General features: G+C 35.8%; 1 protein-coding gene across 8 annotated transcripts in view; it reads left to right on the forward strand.

Annotated features, from left to right (window-relative positions):
* The window catches only part of LOC116172282 (sodium/potassium-transporting ATPase subunit alpha), a 104,813-nt gene that overhangs the window by 2,510 nt on the left and 80,148 nt on the right, over positions 1-22,155 (forward strand). For 4 of the 8 annotated variants that reach the window (XM_031489486.1, XM_031489553.1, XM_031489478.1 and 1 more), the window contains exon 1: positions 21,822-21,995. The exons of 2 other annotated variants lie outside the window; for them this stretch is intronic. In XM_031489486.1, coding sequence (XP_031345346.1) covers positions 21,921-21,995 — 75 coding nt within the window. In that variant the 5' untranslated portion in view covers positions 21,822-21,920. Of the gene's footprint in view, positions 1-21,821; positions 21,996-22,155 lie in introns of those variants that run through there. 2 more of the 8 variants (XM_031489470.1, XM_031489520.1) reach the window with 1 other exon arrangement.

Below are 22,155 nucleotides of genomic sequence, written 5' to 3' on the forward strand. Positions count from 1 at the left end.
AAAGTGGCATTGGATGAGTATCGACGGAAGTGACGTGACTACTTCTTTCTTTCTCACAATCCCTCGCGCCCTTCGTTTTGTCGCGATTTATTATAGAAAAAAAGTGCTTTCAGGGTTCGAACCCGCCCCTTCATAATCGAAACGGTGACCTTGCAGTTGCGTTTATTTATTATTGCGTCTTATTAAGTGTTACATATCGCTTATAAAGCGGCAAACTCGAGGGCAAACTCATGTATAATTAACAATAATCTTACATTCAGTTTATTTACTCCGAAGCTATTAAATACAATTTAAGTGTGTCAATTCCAAAAGCACATCGGCGATATTAATGGTATATTTCCTTTCAAATGGACAAATGAGCCTTAAACAATTGTGGGCCAGGAGCTCGCCTTCGGCTACCGACACATAGGTTTCTCTATATGGTACAAATCAGTACTGCGTTTCTCGAAGGGATGGTACCTTAAAGCCGGACGATATAGAACGAAATCCGAATCTCCGGAGGAATACTGCTACTGTTGCGTGTACAAATGAAGCGTTTCGATATTTATAATGGACTGTATATTAAATGTAACGGCTTGATGTGCTTTTGTATAAGAGGAATGTTGGAAGAATATCGATTCTAATGATTAACGTGTTTATTGATTCAAAATACAAATAATATAAATTGATTCTAAAGCTTGATTGAAAGGAATATGAGTGGAAGGACTTACCTGTTGTTGCTTCGAAGTAGGTTCAATGAACAAACGAAGGCGATAGACAATGAAGCATTGCTTTTTAATTATTACGATGACTGGTTAAACAACGAAAGCTTTACATCGTTGCACAAATAAGTTCGACAGAAAATGGCATTCTGCTTCTTAACAGACACGATCATTATTATTGATGGTGGTAAGATGACGTCTTGTGTTGTATTCTTCTTCGATTCTTGTTTGATAAATGCGCATATGCAGGCTTAAGTCTAACGGCAACAAAATTTTTGACACTGCGCATGCGCAAAACCAAAAATATCACTACGCAGGGGATCCTTGCACCAAGCTGTTTCCAATGAGCCTAATATCGCCCAAATCGGTACGTGTGACGGACGAACCGACGGACGACACAGTGCAGTAAATTGCGATCGCAAACAAAACCTGTCACAGCGCCAAATTAATATTAAATCAATTTGTTTCTGGTTTTTAGATAGTGTAACAAAATCTTTTTTATTTTTATGCCTACTTGTGGATTGTGTTACTGTATTTGTGTTTGATTTTATCACAATATCATTTACGTTCATAATAGCATTAGTTTCTTGATAAGGAAACTATCCGAAAATATATAATGCTACAGTGCCTGCACATATTTTTGTTTCAGTCTAGATTCTACAAAGGCATTCATTTGGAACATATAGCGATATACCTACAAACTGTCGGAGTGGAATGAAAAATAAAGTTTTCCTTCAACGCTGAAACCTGAAGTTTCCCTTGTAAAAAAATTAAGTTTTCACATTTTCAAAATTGAGAACTGAGCTGTAAATTACTGAGCACTATCAATTTTTTTGCAGTACCTTAATATTCCGACTGCGTACCTCTTTTTTTCCAAATGCCAAAAAGCGCAGAACCACTGAGAAGCAAGGTTTACTATATTCTTAAATAGAATAAAATACTAACTAAAAACAACCAACCGACGCTGTGATGTATGCCCTAAGCTAGGATAAGAAAAATTAAGAGGAGCCCATATGTGTCGCATGCGTTCGTTATTAAGCTTCCTTTCGTCGCGACACCACTTGAATAGTACATTTCGCTGTTAAGGAAATTCGCTAGCGCAATCAAGTTTAATTTTATTGGATTGTAGTATTTTTCGCTAATGTTACGTACTTAACAAATTGCAAGTTTTGAATGAGGCTATGAATTGCTTCTGTGGGTAACAAGAGTAAATTACATTATTTATTGCTGGCATGGATTTAATGTTAAACTACTCTCTGCAATCGATATTATTTGCTTACTAAAATGCAAGTGTACTCCTAATACAGTTATTGCCGGTACGCTCTGTATTCCTTGCTTAATAAGTTGCAAGTGTGGAATTAATTTCTTCATTTATGCTTTGCTAATTAAGTGGAAACATATGGAAGTGCCACTAACTTTCAAGAAGAAATTGTCTTAAATAGATGTATTAATGCTATTTCACAATTCTTGTTTGTAGTATATTGCTGTGTGCAATGGCATGAATTCATTACACCGCTCAAAGAACACTTACCTAGCTAGCTCAAATTTACACAAATTAAACCTTATACCCCTCACAAACGGTCGAATACAGAAAAAAAAATTCTCAAAAGTTACTCACTAATAATAAATAAGTTTTTGCTCTGAAACCGCCTGCATAGATGCGATAAATGACGAACACAGCACACTTTTGTCACAGCACAGCAAATGGCAGCTCGGGTACAAACTTTAACATAGACTCCTCCTATATAACTGCATGCATCCACACTGACTGTGCAGCAATTGGAAAACTCTATTGTAACACTTCTTCAATTTTAACTGTTAAACCTTCAAAACATTGGCCGATCGCCGGAAAAATCGTATTTAAAAAATTTACACGCAACGGGACGTTACGTACGCTCATGACCTGACGGCGTGCAAAGCATTTTAAGTTCTTACGACCTCCATTGCGTTTGTTATCTTCGGTAGAGAGCGAAGAACGGCGCCCACTTGTTTACCATGCAATGCCATATAACTAAACTTCACACATGTGCCGTTGCCTACCTCATTCAATCTCGTCTTCAATTAAATTTTACTTTGATAAAGTCCCCTTATCAAGCATCTGTTAACTAATTTTCGTAAAGACGCAATACAATCTGTCCCACATGTTTCTTAATTTCTACGTTTTAAAATACAAAAAAGAACAATTACAACTTACTAAATTCTTGGAACAATTTTTACAGCATAAGTACAACTACGACTAAAATTAAATAAAACTCATCAATTATGTGCCTAGTTGTAATACATTTCCAGATTCCAGATTTCCTAATTAATTATTACATTTGATAAAGTTAAATACAGGCTGTGCCGTTTGCCATTCCCATGTGTTTAAAGCGAGGGGTCAAAGTCAAGGTGAGACGGACTATAGGGATCACAATGGACTGTACAGATAATGCCTGGTCGAAAATTAATATCAATGGTAGGTTCTCGAAAACGATGTGATCCAAACTGCTGACAAGGCCATTCCTGTAAACGAAGCGTTATTAAATGAAAACGAAGCTGAAATTCAAGATGAGTAGATACTTACATGTACAAAATTATGCAGAAGGCGAGACCGAAAGGTCTTCGGGAATTGCAGTCCAAGAGCCAACGAAATTACGGAACTAGCGATTGAAGATGAAAATCAAGAAAAAAGAATTCTGCTCCATCGGTCAAGGAAAAACAGAAATCAGGATGCCTTCGAAAATGCTTCACTCCCAAGCTTCTCTTGATTCTATGGAAATAATAGTTGAAGAATATTATGCTGTTTTCTACCCAGATAAATGGTATTTTGGTCGAATATTGCATAGCAGAGAAGATGGATTTTATGTAAAGTTCTTGAAAACTGTATTGGTAGGTATTGGTGGAACGTAAATATATTTTTTATGGCCCGATTCCGATGCAGGGGGTCGTTCCTATGACTATATGCGACCAGGACCGCAAAAATATTCACTGTTTGTATAAACAATGTAAACGAGAATTTTACAAAGAATAGAGTAAATCACAATTTCACATTTTATTTAAATTTGTTATTGGTTTCCAAAAGTTATTAAATCCATTACTTATAGTCGAGTTTGTAGTATACAAAAATTTAAAATAAGTTAACGAAAATAAATCTATATCTGAGGGATCGTTTGCGGTTTGGGTGTTGATGATACTAAATATTGAGAATAATTCATTTATTAACCTATTACGTAGTAATTTTCCAGCTAATTTCCTTATTTTACACCTTATTGAAGACCTTACTTTCTGACGGTATGACCTCTAGATAGGAATACGTATTTGCTGTGATAAAGTTGCAGTGGTTGTGAATTGTGTTCACATCAGTTTGAATAGCTATATAAAGTTTTTATCCGCTTCATTCAAAATTTACTCAAAGATTTACAAAATTTAATACCTAACATTTACCAAATTTACCAAGTAGATACATATTTAATAAATTTTCCAATATTTACAAAATTTACATTTATTATATTTACCAAATTTACTAAATATTTACCCGCAATTATAATATTTACTCAGACTTGTACACCATATTTACTTAGTGGTTGACCCATTTCGATGATAGTTATTTCGGTATCAATTCGGTCGACATCTAATTGTCTTTTTTTACATTGTAATACCTATCCACGGTTTATCTACTCTATTCGCCAAAATTTATTTTACAACTGATTCATAAATTAACATTTGATGTTTACTTACGCCAGACTCTTTTTCGATGATGCTACTTTACCTGGGTTCGTTATAAATGACGCCTGCCCCTTTCGACGTTATAAAAATAAATAAATAGAAAATGGGAGACGTAATCATAACCAACAGTTCACTGCTCAACTCACGAACTTTTTTGTGTATACCTACCTACTCATGCCGGTTTTCGTAAATATATACTTAAGCTTAACGAAAAGTGTATTAATAGTGTTTTTATTGTTCAATATATCATATGTACTCGTATATAAATTTTAGGTAACTGCTCTCTTGCTATCCGACAAAAACAAAGTTGTGCTTGTCGGTGACAAAGAAAGATAGCACAAGTATGTTCTAAAGACATCTTAAAAACGTGCGCAACAGGACATTTGGAGGTCCTCAGAACGTCCATTTCCGGTCCTGGGACCTCTTAAAGATATACCAGGGACCTCAAATGTTACTAAACCAGAAGTTCGGTGGATAACTTCCCCAGACTTCTTTTAGACTGGTTCACTTTTATAAAAAAACAGCCGTTGAACAAGTTCTAGGGGCATTTCAGACAACATTTGGCCAAATAGGCGTTTTTTACTAATTTGGACCTACTGAACACGAATATCGATGTTGGCATCTCGAAATCTGAACAGGAAGTTCAGAATTCAAGATGGCGGCCAATTTCCGAAAATGTTGATCTTTTCACTCATGCGACCGATTTTTTCGATCTAAAAACGGATTATAATGTTATTCCTGAAGGAGGTACGGCACGATAATAATAGTGAACATGGTTTTTCTAACGTCAAAGTGTGTAAAAGTGGAAACCTTTTTTTCATAATACTATGGCTACTGTTTAAATTTCTTCACGTGGTGTAATTATTAAATTATTTCTGTTTTGGCAAGCATTTTGGTTCTTGTGCGTCGTGTGATAGATATCCGCGATGTTCCATTACCTCACATTTGGAGGAATTTCCTTTCATTAGAGGAAAACAAAAGAAACGAGTTATTGTCGCATCACCTTGAAAACGCCTCATTTGACGGCGTACTGGTGCGATTGCTAGAGTCTTCAGTGATGAAAGAAAAGTTTTCTGTAACCGTCAGACGGCATAGATTTCCTCCTTAGAAGCGGAAGCGGATACTAGGATAACGCTACAGATACAGATGTATTTCTGTTGCTTCTTCATCACTTCAAGAAAATACTGGCAAACTAAGTTTGGTTGCTGACCGGTACTTCAAAAAAGATAGTCTTTGTTCCTATCCATAATGATGTGCAGAGGAACTGGCCAAAGGGAGTAGTAACGAATATCCTGTCCTTTTACGCTATCACAGGAGTAGTGATGTCACGTCATTGCTGTTGTGAATTTCCACGCTTGGATGCATTTATTTTTTTTTATTTATTTATTTATTTTTGACCTTTTGTTTTCTAAGCAGAGGGGTTTCAGGCAACACTGGTCTACCAACCCAACCCACTAGACATTTACAAGTATCTATATCCGAACCCTGAGGTGAACTAGAGAGTGTTTCAAAAGCGCTCTTCTTTACTGTTCACGCTGGGATCTTTTGCAAAAATCTTCGTGACAAAACTATACAAGGTTGGTTGGTTGTTCAGAGTATCGACTTGACTCGCACATTTTAGGTGGCGTCTTTTCTTCTCTTTAGGTAGCTGATACCATAGTTTCTACCGACGCTGCGCGTCACGCTTAGTTCGGTAGGGAGAAGTCGCTACCAGACGTCCGTTTGGAAGAATGTGTACGTCTCTGGCCCCATCTCGGTTGCCCAAGTAGGACTTCCCAGAGTGGAGAAGCATTGCCAGGTTTCAGGAGCTGCGAAGCTTTAGATCTAACAATTCTGAACTCCATTCTCTTGGGATTCCATCTAATCTTCTCTAGCATTTCATCCATTTCCATAATTACGGCATATCAGGTGTAAATCTCAAGAGGTACTTTTTTGACCTTAAACTCTGAAATGTCGCTCAGACTAGCATATCTAATCCTATTTTCTGGGGAAAGAATTGAAAATGGCTACATTCCCATTCTCACAACGTTAGATTAATTCCGAAGGCTGCTCTAGATATCGTCCTTTGTCGTTGTAAATAGGATTGCTCTTCAAAACTTTGTAAAAATGTCGCAAAGCTCAATTGATTTCTACTACCTAATTCTCAAGAAGACGATTGACCTAACACCATGAGAATAAGGTGTTAATAAATTTGTATTCATGTTTCCATATGCTTTCATACTTTAATAATAAAAATATATCTTGAGTAGCGGTAATTAATAATATGTACCTACCTAGCAAAATAAGAATCTACCGAAACACCGCAGTTTAGTTGAACTTGAAATTTTTTTCATATAAAAATTAACGTAAAATTCCAAAGATTGTAGTTATCAAAACTTTACAAGGAGAATTATGCAATATAAACGCATGTCGAGAATACTTATTTATTATGTCAGGATTACTATGTAGAAATAATCGTTTTGCAAGTTCTCCTTATCGCAAGAGGAGCTAGGAATTTCGTAATTCTTAATTTTACGCATCCTGGCGCTAAAAAAACTATTACATTATTGTTAGAACAATAGTTAACTATTATTATCGTGACGTACGCCAGGAATAACATTATAATTCGTTTTTAGATCGAAAAAATCGGTCGCATGAGTGAAAAGATAAACATTTTCGAAAATTGGCCGCCATCTTGAATTCTGGACTTCCTGTTCAGATTTCGAGATGCCAACATCGATATTCGTGTTCAGCAGGTACCAATTAGTAAAAAAAGCCTTGTTGGCCAAATGTTGTTTGAAATGCCCCTACGACAGAGAAACTTCGAAAAGTGAACCAGTCTATTTGGGAGGTCTGAACTACTGCATTCCAAGGTACTGATAAATATGCTTTACGTACCTATGCTCTTTTTATACTAATAATAATAATTAGTCATAATAACATAATTATATTCATCTAATATTGAAATATACAGGGTGATTCCTATAGTACCTGCCACCGTTTGGGAGCGTGTAGGTGGTGCGTAGGGGAGTATTTTGATATAGGACACTTGGGGTCGGAAACCTAAAATAAGGGTGCCAGAGCCAAATTTACCTTCTGGAATTTCGCGCCTGTAGGTAGGCAACCCAACCGGCCGGCGGTGCACACGGAGCGATCTCAGGCGGCGATGTGTGGCTGACACTTGATCAGAATTTTGTTTAAACCCACGAAATCCCGTCTGCAACGACGCGTATCAAGTGAATAAACACTATGGCAATAGTATAATAATAGTTGGCTAGATGTAGGAAGTGCATTGAGAACAACGGTGGCCACGTTGAACACTTGTAAACGTTATTGCTTTTGACTGTCGTTTTCCCTCCTTCCCTCCCATGTCGCTTCCTCGCGCTAACTCGCTCTGCATCGCTCCGCGCGAAACGTCGGTCGGTTGGGTTGCCTACATACAGGCGTGAAATTCCAGAAGATAAATTTGGTTCTGGCGCCCTTATTTTAGATTTCCGACCCCAAGTGTCCTATATCAAAATACTCCCCTAGGCACCCCCTATACGCTCCCAAACGGTGGCAGGTACTATAGGAATCACCCTGTATATTTACACTTCAATTTTTTTGTTTTCTTTGGCAGTTAACCTCTCTACTTCTTTTGACTTGAATACCTTCTGAATGTCATGTACGCTGGTCGGCAACCTGACCTGATTCTTTTTCGATCCAGATAACTTATATTGTCAAAGTTCTTTGAAACGTAACAAGTTTTGTACAGCTGGGAAAGTTTAACGTTTAATTATAATTAATTTACAATTGACAAGTTGCGAAATAATGCTTTGTTTATTATTAACATCAATTTTAAGGAGTTAGTCATCACGTGGTTTAGAAAGAGTTTTGTTTTACCTTTTATTTTAAATGCCAACGGTTTCAAACGGTATTGGAATAACCAATTTTTTGTTGTAAGGGAAGGGAGGCACCCGTAACAGATGCAAAGGTTAATTGAATAAAAGTCTCCCTTACTATTGAAAGTGGCAGCGTTCAACTTTCGACCCCTTACATTTATGGCTATATTTAGTGCCTACAGTTGTATTTGTAGTAACATTATTACATCGCTAATTGAGAACTTGTACCTAGTTCGAATCTTTCCATTATTCGAATGCTTCGCTTTCAGTTCATTTAATTATAACAGAAGCCGCGATAAATAGGTACCTATACTCTCGTATACCTACTGCAATATTGAATGGAATAATTATTTTCAAACACTGAACCACTAACATACATTCATACAACTAAATGAGTCACATTAGGTCTCAATGAATTAACTACTTGATAGCAGTTGAATAGTGCTTAGCCTTGTGACGTATCGAGGGGGCGACCGGAAGTGCCCTTAATGCTAATTGCATCATTTGCAAATAGCGCATTCTTTTTTAATTCGAGCCGCGCCGATTAATTTCTACACGGATGGATATCGGAAATAAGTCAATCGGAAAATACATCTCGGTTTCGCACCATTGGGCAATTTTCAATTACGTAATGCAACATCCGTCGAAATTTTAGTGCAACTTCAATATTCAATTTGATGTATTTGTAATAAAAAAGGGTTGGTTTTATTGCACGTATATTGATAGTATACACGTATGTAGGAATTGAAATCGTCAGGAATCAATTTGTCCTTCCTCGTTTTGTGATCCACTTACAAACTTGATACAAATTAATGCGACGGGCTTAAAATTTATACTTTACATTGTTCTCTTAGACTTACTTTGCCATTAGCAACGAAAAGTTGCAGGTCCCGCGTCATTGTCTTCTAAACGCGAGCCCTATTCAATTGGCCCGATTGTTGTTCGGTATTTTTAGGATTAAAATTAAGGCTGTCAGTTTGTGATTGCAGAGAACAATATTGGCCGGCTGGCTCCATCAAATCAATATTGTGCTACAAAGGAAAAATTTACTAAGCATTAAAGCTGGAAGTTAAATGCAAGAAAAATGGGAATTTTAAGTGAGCCATAAGCATCGACGTGTTCCGACAATAAAACCTCTAGAGCAGTATCGGTAATTTGATTTGCTCAATTTACAGTTCGATATTAGCGGCCACGAGTGCTGCGAGGCAAAAGTATTTCAATTCAATTAATCATATTGGAATAGTTCCAAACGATGAAATGAAGCTATTAAATGACTTGAAAAGGTTATAAAAAAATGGAAATGAAGAAAAATTAAGTATAATTTGCATCAGTGCAAACGTGTGTTGATTCAAATAATTTTATTTATTTGTTTAATAGTGTAGTGAAAATTCTAGAAGCCTTCATTAATTAATGGAACTTGCGCCAAAAGACCACGTAACCGCTGTGTTACATTTCCAGTGCAGTTCTATGGCTTTTTAAGTTCGTTTTCTTTCACTGAAGCGTATAACATTTCCTATATTGGCAAATTCAAAAAAAAATTCTTTAACATGGCAAAGTGGACACTTGTTACAACCAACCTACAAAGTGGTGTTAACCACTTGCATGAACAGTTTTTTAGTGCCGAGCATTTAAAAATTGTTACCCTATATTCCAATAGAAGAATTATATCAATATTTCAATATTTTGCGTGTATTTAAATTGGCGAGATTTTAACCGAGACTGTGCTGCCAATCCTATTAATATTATTGCAAGAAATCTCAGATTTAAATATTCATGTTAGCACCCTCAAATACCATGGTTGTGGAACTTTTGAAGGGTGTGATTTTCTGCTATTTTCACGCAGCAGGTAGTGAGGTTGCTGATTACATACTCGCTCCTTATACTGTAACTAACTTTATTAATTATGATGAAATTATTCCCTTTATGTTGCTGTAACATTATTAACAACGATAATTTAATTTCTTTCGCTTTAATTAATACGAACTATCAGAAAGGGTTTGCCATAAAATTTCATCGGGTAATTAAAAACCCAACCCTTGTCATTTTAATGAAACAATAATTATATCTGCATATGAATAATATTCAATTCCCAAAGGGCGAACATTTACTTCGTCTCGATAAAAGAAACCCTTCTTTCATGCAAGTTTCGTTACACCATAAAGGTTATTGTAATCAGATAATAGTCTTCAACGTTTCTAACTTGGCGAGCTTCTCAAAATGAAACCTTTTCCATTATTTAAGGGTGTACGAACAACTTGTTGCGAATGCCTTCGCAAAACGAAATTTAATCACATTTCTTTGTAATGAAAATGTTAATTATAACGCTCAAATTGTAAGATGCATCAACCGCTGTTGAGGTTCTTCATTACGAGTGGGCAATATTAAATTACCTCACTCATAATTTTCTCTCCTTTCTAATTACGTAGCCTGCCGTTCGCGATACACAAGGGAGAATTTTTTGTAAAAAATACTGCTAGTATCCAACGTGGAAAGTTGCTGATACTAATAAATTAAACAAATATAGCAAACGAGCTCCTGGGTATGGCTATAGCATGTGCTAAACCAAATAACTTAAGATTTTATCACAGTTTAACCCCTAAATCTTACCTTTAAAATAGTTATAATTAAAACAATGTCATAGAATACTTTGACTCCCCTGATTAGCATGGAAATTTGGATTTAGGTTATTCTTACCCTCCACTTCAAAATTGGACTTGTGCCGTTGGTTGCTGTTTATTTTTTAGGGATGGAAACTACCCCTATTAATCATATAATTGTAAATTCAAGCAATTTGGGATTATTTAATTATACAGTAACATTAAATTTAGATTTCTTTGCTATTTTTATTTTTTACCACATAATTTCTACACATATATTTAGTTTGTAAGGAGGGGTGAAACTACAAAGTATTAAGAAACTATATAAATTCAGCTATTCAAAATGAAAAAAGAGCGTATTTAAAACATACGATTGAATCGGGTGGAACTGGCGCAATATGGAAAGAGTTAGGACGTTTAAATATACATAACAGTAGTAAACCTAACATACCATGTCATATCAATAATGTAAATGAAATTAACCATTATTTTCTCAACGTTACTGCTGTTCCAAATTACAATGCTGATACTAATAAAGAAACACTTATTAATTTCTATAGTAGTAATAGGAAAGTAGATTTCCCACAACTCTTTCAATTTAAACTTACCAGTGAAAAAGAAGTTCGGGATATACGTACTACTCTCAATAAAAACTAAAGCAGCTGGGGTTGATAATATCAATATTACTTTATTGCTGCATTGTATACCGACAATTTTACCGTACATTGTACATATAATAAATTTCTCTTTTGAAACGAATACTTTTCCAACAATTTGGAAATACGCACAGGTCGTATTGCTAAAAAACCCACCGCAGAAGGATATCATGATCTTAGACTGATATCCATCTTGCCAACTCTGTCAAAAGTATTTGAAAGGATCATTGAGAAACAATTACTATTTGACCTGTTGCCGGATCGTCAATCTGATTTTAGATCTTATATAGATAGTTGCGGAACAGCTCTTTTAGAAGTTACCGATGACATAATATCCGCATTGGATAAAAAATTGTGCTGTTATCTCGTACTTTTAGACTATTCAAAGGCTTTTGACATGATTAACCACGATATACTGGTAGCCATATTTATATAGTTACTTAGGACTAAGTCCAACGGCGACGGAACTAATGCGGAACTATCTGGGTGGCAGAAAGCAAAGAGTGTTATTGAATAATGCTCATTCTGATTGGTTAGATGTTAAAAAAGGAGTGCCACAGGGATCGATTCTGGGATCTCTGTTGTATACATGTACACATCAAATTTTCTTATGTGTTTGGGGAGTTCGAAGGGTCATATGCGAGGTCATATGTATGCTGATGACACACAGGTTTATCATATATTCGATCCTTCAAATCACGATGAGGCAATTAGTGAAATAAATTTATCTCTGGAAAATTTAGTGTTACTCTCAAAACAACATGAGCTCATGATTAATCCTAACAAATCTGTTGTTCTATTTTTTGGAAATCAAAACATATCCACCGATACTTTTGTTCAAGTACATGGAATTCGACTTCAAAATAAGTGTGAAGCCCCTTAACCTAGGAGTTGTCCTCGACACTAGCCTGAGGTTCAAGTATCACGTAAATACTTTAATTGGTAGATCGTACTCGTGTTTAACGATGTTATACTCCTCTAGACATGTCCTTAGTCCTAAATTAAAGTTACAAATATGCAACTCCTTAATTTTAAGTCAATTTGATCATTGTGATTTCGTCTACGGTCCTTGTCTTGACACCATAACAGCTAAATGCATACAAACTATTCAAAACGCTTGTCTCAGATTAGCTTATGGAATTACAAAGCGGAAAAGGATTTCGCATACTTTACGGAAGGCGAAGTGGTTGAATATGGACAATAGACGACGTCTACACTCTGCATGCACCTTCAAAAAAATTGTGGACAGGCAAACTCCGCCATACCTTCACAAAAAGTTAACATATCGCACAGACGTTCACAACATAAATGTGAGGCGGAAAAGTAAATACATATTTAGTATACCAATGCATAGAACCGTTCTGTTTCAGCGATATTTCAAATATCAGGCTGTAAAAATACTTAATGGACTTCCAGTCGATATTGTGACGTTAAGTGCAAATATAAACAATACTTGTTTACTATACAAAACGTACAATAATTTAGCTTGTTCCCTTTCTTTTTCTTTTTTTTCTCTTTTCAATCGTTCATCTTTTTTTTTGTTTTTTTTGTTCTTTCTGTCTGTACCTAACTGGATGCTTTCATAAAGTTATTAAGGTTAAAGTAGAATATCAGATTAGGTTTTACCTAAAAAATCTGAACTTTTACCTAATTGATATATGCAGTACTTATTGCAAATGTAGAACTGCTAATCAATAAAGACATTTATTATTATTATAATTAATACTTTTTTCGATACAATACTTACTTTTAGAGTTATTTGCGAAACACCGTCTTGAAAAATGAACATTTTCACTCGCAAATAACTCGAATACTATTGACTTAGTAAAAAAACTCTATAGAACAAAAGTTGCTTAGGAGGAGTGGCATTCACCGCCCAAGTAAAAGCAACCCCTGGCTCAAGTTCACCTTTGAAGTAGAGGGTAAGAGAAACCTAAATCCAAATTTTCAAGCAAATCCGTCGAGGCGCGAAAAATTACAAACCAAAACGGTCATTTACTGGCCTAAAAGGGCACTGTGAATACTGATCGATTAGGTTCAACTTTTGGAATTGTGTTTTATATGGTTAAAGCTATGCGCATATTGAATTTCATGCAATTCGGTTCATAACTAACGGATATGTCAAAAGGGCCTACTTTATTTTTTGGGCTACATTGCCAATTCACGAACTCCGATCTACAAATTTGATAAAGAATCCACCTGCAAAATTTCATCGTAATCGGTCCATTCGTTTATGAGTTATCGTGCTAACGGACGGACGGACAGACAGACAGCAAAATTATAAACGCGCTATGAGCTCGTTAATAATGAAGTAAATTTATTACAAATGAGTTTGCGCATTCGCGATTGAGCTTAAATAAAAACTGACATTTGTCGGCGTTGTAAGGAAGGTTAGGTATAACAAATACGCTTTGACCACTTGTGCGAGTGCGGTGAATTTAACAACTGAATGCGCATGCCACAGTTCCACCCCCACCCTCTCTTTCGAAAGGACTCAGAAAGAAGGGCGTAGTTGGTAGAAAACGGGTTCCTTTCGTTGAGACCTTGATTCTTTAAAAAAATGCGCTAAAAATTAAAATTAACTATGGCCATTCCGTCATAAAATCTTCTATAACTATGATTGAACCACAATTCACTTGCCCACGTTTTTAAGAGTCTTGCCGAAAATTAATTATTAGTGGAGGATAAAGGAGCAGCTGTGCTTTAGTTAACCTCAGTGCTTAGATGACATTCAACCTGAAACTTCCTAAATCGCGCCTAAGCATTAAGGCCGTTTATTAATTATTAAAACCAATTTTGAGTGCGTTCTCCGGATTTAATCGGAACGCAAATGTATTCAATTTCGAGGGTTGCCCTAAAATCGCATAATTCTTTGCCACCAGAGAGAAATTGCGAATCTGCAATGAATTATTCGCCCTCAATCACACCACACTTCACCAATTAATTTATTCCTATGGTTTTGTAGAAAATTAATCGCCTTAGATATCGTGATCCCGATGTGTCAAAATTGAATTTGTGTTGAAGTGCTGCACATTATTTATCCTCTTGATGATAGCAAATTCATTCATTTTAGTAGTCACAAATTCTATTAATTATTGCAACATACCGATACAATGGAGTGAGCGAATTTCCATGTGCTTTGCTTTCGTAAAGAAACGACATGTTGTGAGTAGTCCCGTGCAATAAAAGATGATCAATCTCACCTACGAGAGCTTTTATTAAGAGTCTTTAGTAGACGGTATTAAACTTACAATGCGATGTAAATAAATCACGTTCCTGTATTACATAAATAAATGAGAATATACTATACAATCCACAGTCGATTACTTCTTTTGTGAATGATTCCGTTGTTTGGTCATCCGGACGAAAGAAAAACGTTCATATTTCCAGTGGATCTAAATCGGAAAAACTACTCCCAAGAGGCATTGGGTATAAGATATTGCTGTGATCCTCTAATCAATGATGCCCCATGTTGGGCGCCAAATAAAAAATGCTGTGTGCATTGATCCCCAGTCAAAAAGGACCATATACAAAACAGTAAAAACCTAGCTAGCTCTTCAATTTTACTTTTCTTACATTGCACAATGTTTTATAAGGCTTTAGAAATTCGAATTTATAAATGCAATAAGCAAACAGCGTAATCGATAGCAAATAATACAAAACAATTATCCTGCATCCTATGTTTACGGTAATTACTCGTACAAAGGAAAAAATAAAGGATACACTTCTCTACCTTGCTTTTCCAGCTTAAGGAAAGCAATGCATGCGCACCCACTTACGAGCCTTCGTCCTCGAGTAATTTGAATTGGTAAGATTCGCGGTAAAACATTTCCAGAGACGTATCACATGTGTCTTTCGCTTTTAATGAAGTGTACAAAAATGTATAGGGGGCACTCTTTCAATTCTAAAACTGACACACATACGTACCATCACGGGGTATAAGCACGCAAAAACTTAGCCAAGTCTTTTAATTTCATCCTCCTGTGTGTCAAAATTCACGTTGTCATATCATACATTAAATTTACGTCTAGGGCATCTAGATAATGCGTTTCGATGTTTGTCTAATAAAATTAACGATTTATTAATGATTTTTAAACGTTTGCAGGTGTTCGAATGCCAGGTTGTAGCTGATGATTAACGAAATACCTTATTCGGTAATGATTGATGATGATTCCTTCATCTCAAACTATTTTGAAACTGTGCCAAAAGTTTGTGAAACTACTTATTCATCAATTTCGTTGAACACATTCCCTAGGTGAGCCCCAAGTAAATGTTGTACCCATCTTGCTAATTGTTTGCAGGTATCGTAGGTTCTGTTTGTGTTCGCTTATTTCTATTTATGGCTTCCAAATCGTTTCCAAACAATTTCTTACATGTGCGTCAGTCATTATTGTGCTAATTTTCATTTTGATGTCTTTCTGCCACGATAACTTCAAGTCTGTCACTTTCAACAAATAGCAAATCTACTGTCGTATCTTTCTTGATATCTCACGAGTAAAATATGACGTGTAACTTTATACATACCAACTGTTGGGTCTTATTTCCTTTGTTTAATGCTGCAAATAAAGCTACCCCATACGTTGATAGTAGTTTTCGTGATGGCAAGTGTGGGGAGATGCGCACAGGCTTTGTTACTTGACCAGAAAAACAAAGGAATTGCAAACAACTATCCTCTGAGGCTTGGGCGCTTTTCAATGTAACCTCAATTGACAAAATATGAATGAAATGTAAATACATACATGGTAAAGAGTAATAGAAAATGTTTCTTACTTTATCCGAAATTGTCATTCATACGGCGTAGCCGGTTTTCTATGTTTATAAATGAATTTTTTGCTCTACACAAACACTTTGTGGTGCTGGATACAAAAAAACCTCCGCTTAATCAATATCTACAACGCATTCGTACCAATCCGAAATGGGCTTTTCTCTTGTTTGTTCAGATAGTAATTAAAAGCCTGCACGTACTCTGCCTTTATTTATAATTCGTGCTTATTCAGGCGTGTCCTTTAAATTCGTGCAAAATTTCATTACAATGGAAACAGTACAGTTGGAAGTGCTTGTTCAGCAGTTGAATAGTAACGTGAGCTGAGAGGTCGTTGTTTTTCGAAAACCATGTACGTCATTTGTGAGGCACTAGAGCAGGGGTCGGCAATCTATTGAAACAGAAGAGCCAAAAATTACAACTTATAAAATTTCCCAGTTTTGAAAGAGCCACAAAAAAATTTTGATTTAATATTATAGTATTTGGCTATATACAGGGTCCTGCAACAATGCGTCGGTTTTTCCCACATAGCTGATACCTGGTAAAAAATATTGGTGGTTGCGGATCTACAGAAATTATTTTTGCATGTACAGGGTGTCCCATTTTTACGATGTCAATAAATAACTGATCTTTTTAAATAGAACATCCTGCATATTTTTACTTGTTTCAATGCCATTTGTTCAAACTGCTATAACTATTCTTTTTCAAATGGAACTACTACTGTTTTATTTCGCTATTCGATTGTCTTTTGCGTTCTCTTCAATGTTTATAAGGGGTGCCCTGTGCTTAAACCCCGCAGTTTTTATGTTATTCAATATTTTTCACAAAAGTACCTACTCATTAATTAATTACGTGTTTATACATCGGAGTAGGCTGCTATAATAAAAAAAAACAAAAGAATACAAGAAAGTAAAGGTAAACAGGTGTCACAAATTAGATAATTATTTGCTGCAAGTGTACTTTTGATTTGGTAAACAAATAAGATTAATTAAAAAGGCGAATTTCGAACAAATGAAGTAATTTCTTTAGATAAATACGGAGAGCCGCAACTTTATATCAAAAGAGCCGCATGCGGCTCGCGAGTCGCGAGCCGCCGATTGCCGACCCCTGCACTAGAGTAATAATACCAACTAAACTTCTGTCGCATTTACTTGATAAAATTTGGAGAATCATTGGCATTTGGTACGACCAAAGTCAAATGGATGGGCAACATTCTAAGTAATTCAATTACAGTAACCTTCAACACTATACGGAGTGAATGAGTGATTATAAATTAATCGAATTTCGTGCTGAAAATGTTTTTTTAAGATCATTGCTTATTAAACTAATTACCAACTTTACAAGTGTCTTATTTTTCGAGAAAATTAAACTGTCATCATTCATTTAGGATCACTCGGTGCTTTATATCCTCAGTCTCGGCTCACAACTACCTATATTATAAAATGGAACTCCACTCCACACATTATTCCGCACATGCTTTTTTAAAGAATGGATCAAGAGTGCTGTTATCTTTCGCATTCAGTGCGCGTGCTACGAAATGGAATAAGAAAATCAAGAGTTACGACCTACGGGAGAAAAATTACAGAACGGTTTCTGATAATCGTTTAAGAAACACATTTAATTTTATGTGCTAACTTGGTGTTTTACACAAAATTGAAAATAAAATAAATGTAATTTAAATAGGAATTGATTCCGTAATTGAAATACTTTTAAAACACGATCGGTGAATTTATAATTCAATTACTTTCAACAGTACTTTTCCGATCTCATTTTTAATGAATGACATCATGGAACACATTTCGGAAATATTTTATAGTTTGGCAAGTATAAACATATTATTTACATATCCGTTATTTAGAGAAAATTAAATGCTCCCGTTTTATTAAAATCGTGCTATTTGATTTATTTATGTTAGAATGCATCATTGATATTGGAATTTTAAGACGTTCTTGTTACCGTCAACAGTCTAACGCAATTTAAAACGTAAGTAATTTATGCTCAAATTACACGCTCGCATGTTAAAGTCAAGTTAAGCTAGGAGAGTGTAACACTATCGAACTGTTATATTTAAACTGAACGAGTTGGCAAACACATTTTTTCTCCTCTCTCAATGTCTTCGTCTATCAGAAATACAATCATATTTAGCCTGGAGAAAATCACAAGGGAGGTTTACGTAAATATGGAGCTCTCCGTAGAGTATTTCGCAGCGGTGTGGCATTGCCGGTTCTCGATGGAATGTCTTGCAGTGGTGTGCCATTTAACGAGGTGTTGCACCTTCTACTCGTGGAGCTCCTGGGCCAGACCTGGGCTTCCAGGTGTCAGCAACAAAACGTAGTCCGGAATTGTTGGGATGATGTCGAGAGTTGCAGAATCTGTTCCATAGTAATGCAAGCGACGGTACCGCAGGTCAGTGTGAAACTAAACCTTGAACTGGTCCTTAAACTGACACAATAAATTAAGACCCTAAAAGAAATCAAAGGTAACTCTCTTCGTTGATGTTATAAAATGTGCTGCTGTGTGCACTGATCCGTAGGCCCGAAAGACCGTACACAAAACAGCAAAACAGAAACCTATCTAGCTCTTAACCTTTCATTATGATCACGGGACAAAACCTCTCCTCAGCACAGAGGAGAGATTCGACTCTGCTTTCAGTTAACCTGTTGACGATAGTGGGTCAATTCAAATACTTTAAAGAACTGCAAAATTTTGAATAACTAAAATGGACCTTGGGCAAGTATCCAACAAAAACACAGGTAAATTAGAAATGAAGTCGTTGTGAATGAAACACACGGAAATTGATGTGAAAATTGCAAAAGTGTGATTTAATCTTATCACACAAAAGGAAAATGGTTCAAAAACACAAACAATTATTACAATAAGACTAAAATTATGACTTAACTATTTACATTGTACGGCAATTGAAATATCCAATCAAAAGGTATCCGTACACAGTTCACAAAAAATTTTAATTTTCAATTAACACAAATGACACTACACTAACAACATTGGGTAATCGCAGCATCTTCGGGTAGACAAGGACGTTCATAAAAAATCTCAACTTCAAACTGAGTGACGTTGAAAACAAACTTAGGAAATGCCGACAAACACCTTGAACCGATAAGACGAACAAACGTAGCGAAACTATTAGCAGCGAATTCGGCTTTCGGCTTCACAAACGGAACTTCTTCAATCTCACATTGAACGAAAACTTTCGAGGCTGGCTGTGGCTTCAAATGAATACTAAACTGGCCGTAAATCAACGATGGAACTCGCAAAAAGCGGATAAATCTTCAACGAAACGTAACTCGGCGCCGAAGGTGGCAAAAAACTGATTTAAATTTTCAATGAAACGTAGTTCTGCGTTGAACGTGGCAAAAGCCGACGCTTTTCTTGTTAACGTCCTATTTAAGGCGAAACCCTTCTTCCGATAATAAAAATTACAACAACCAATCATACACAGTTGACAACAAAACTATCCCATCAACGCACGTTATTAGGTCAACAAAAATAGAGGTCGAATATTTTTCTAAATCAATTTGTTATCAGACATTAAGAGATAAATTCAAACTTAAATTCCAGGAAAAATAAAATTTCATCTCTCTTAACTACACAGAAATATCGTTACATAGACCAACTACAATTAATCAAATTTAATTAGGAAAGTTAACAACACAAAAAGAAGACCGCCCTTGTTTATCTTAATTAAGATTTCCGAAAATTTCATCCTACCGGACTAAATAAACACAGCAATACATAAGCGGGCTAATTATAGATGAAGCAACAATTGTTGATGGAAAAATTGTATACCAGATGACAGCGGAACCTAAAGGAAAGGTACACCTCAAGTAAATAAAATGCAAATGGCAGTACTTGCGATAAAGAAAAAAATTATATCCTCCTACGGAGTTAAAGGGCGAATCCGTTCACTAATTATTCCAAAATCTTCAATTTAATTAATCCAATTGCCAGAGATTAATAAAATATGGATGATGGCAATTAACATTCCATGCGTTCTCACTAGCGCGTCAGCTGTTGAATTAAAAATGAGGTGGACTTTGTCACGGCTCACAAAAGTAAGAGGAAGATGAATGTGAACAATCGATAACCATAAATCACGGAGCCGCAAAATGTGCGCTAAAATGACGTGGTTAAAATTCCAAGAATAGATGGGGTCATCTATTTAAAAGTTACCAGAATCTTTTAACATGTAAATATTGGCTGCTTCGTAATAGAGAAAATAAATCGTTCCACACGTCCTGTTTGTAATCCCACTTTTAAATTCAAAATTTTGGTTTGAAATCCATTTATTTAACTACCTAAACTCAGTCACAATCAAAATTGGCGAACAGGTAAAAATCTACCACCAATCATAATCATAACTATGCGTCCTCATAACTACACCAACTACTTGAAATTCAAAATTAACACGAAATATTATCTTGGCAAACGCGACACCGCGATCTCATCTGCCTTCTCAGAGTCGATCTAGGAGAAATTCAGCAGTAGTTTATGATGGTAATGATAACGTTTCTTCTTCCCGAACTAGTGGATGGGATCGTCCTTCTTAGTACGGTAATGGTTATCGGAGTACGATCGTCCGTGTTGGGGTTTTTCATTAACAAATCGTCGGATCAAGAAGGCAATAATCGAAAACTCTGTTTTCCAGCGCAACCATGATTTCTTGTTGAAAAATTGTTTTGAGTAAACTATGCAACATACTCTATGTTTAAAAATCGATCCCTAGAAGCAAATAATGAGATACCCAAACATTTTTTTAGAATTTGTTAAAGAAGTTTAAATTAAGGGTAAACCACCAAGGAGAATACCGTTACCAGAAAATTCGGAACCAAACTGTATGAGTGATTACGAATTGCTACGACCATAGAATAACAATAACTAGTCTAATGTGAATTAATCCAGTCGTATCCAAAGAAAACCCTTGGGATGATAGTATATGGTGTTGTGTATAATAATTCCAAATACTACAATCCTAATAGAATGTTGTGAAAATGCAATTTGCATAAATAACAATTGCTCTCAGTTTATTGGCCTACTTTTATACTCGCGGGACGACGTGCCCGATTGATTGAAATGTATAAACGAACGATTTAAATATTTACTATAAATACATTACTAGAATCTTGAACTTCAAATGCACGAAACAGTGCAAACGACTTTGCCCAGTTTCGCAAGATAACTGCCAATAAAGTAAATACGATCAAAGTATATGGATGAAGATCGGCCGATATTATAATCTAATGTCAATAATCTGGGGGACCTGGCCCGAATTGCTGAAATTCCCCCCACGAATAATGTTGATAAACATTTTTTTTGCTAAAAGAATTTAACGTGTTTCCAAAAAAAAAAGGCGAATATATTGCGGCTGTTAACGATTACACGCACACACAGATACACATTCAGGAAGTTCAATAGCAGCGTATCTTTAACTAACTGTAAAATGGGATATTAATATGGTTGACTATAAATCGCAAAGGTCAGATCTCTTATCTCTATTACAAAAATATATGTTCTTTCACATGATTTAAGTGTTGGCGTGTGTTAGGGTGAACGTAGTGGAAGGATGTGTGTCTTCGGAAGAATTTTGTGATCTTGTGATATTTCTTTTTTTTTTTGAAACCATGGAAACCGATTGGTTATTGAAAGGCAGTAAGGTCGATCAGCAACGTTTAGCGGCACAACGTGCACAACTCAAAGTAAGCATTAATTAATTACTATTTACGGTGCGCTAGTATTTTGTTTGTAAAAGCTAGTGGAGACTATATTCTGTTCCAAAAAATTTTCACATGTGTGTCAGTGTTTCAATCCGACCAGATGACGAGTGATAGCCGGAAAGTGAATCTGCTAGGGTTTTAG

This window comes from Photinus pyralis, unplaced genomic scaffold, assembly GCF_008802855.1.
Source record: "Photinus pyralis isolate 1611_PpyrPB1 unplaced genomic scaffold, Ppyr1.3 Ppyr1.4_LG1, whole genome shotgun sequence".
Lineage (NCBI taxonomy): Eukaryota > Metazoa > Arthropoda > Insecta > Coleoptera > Lampyridae > Photinus > Photinus pyralis.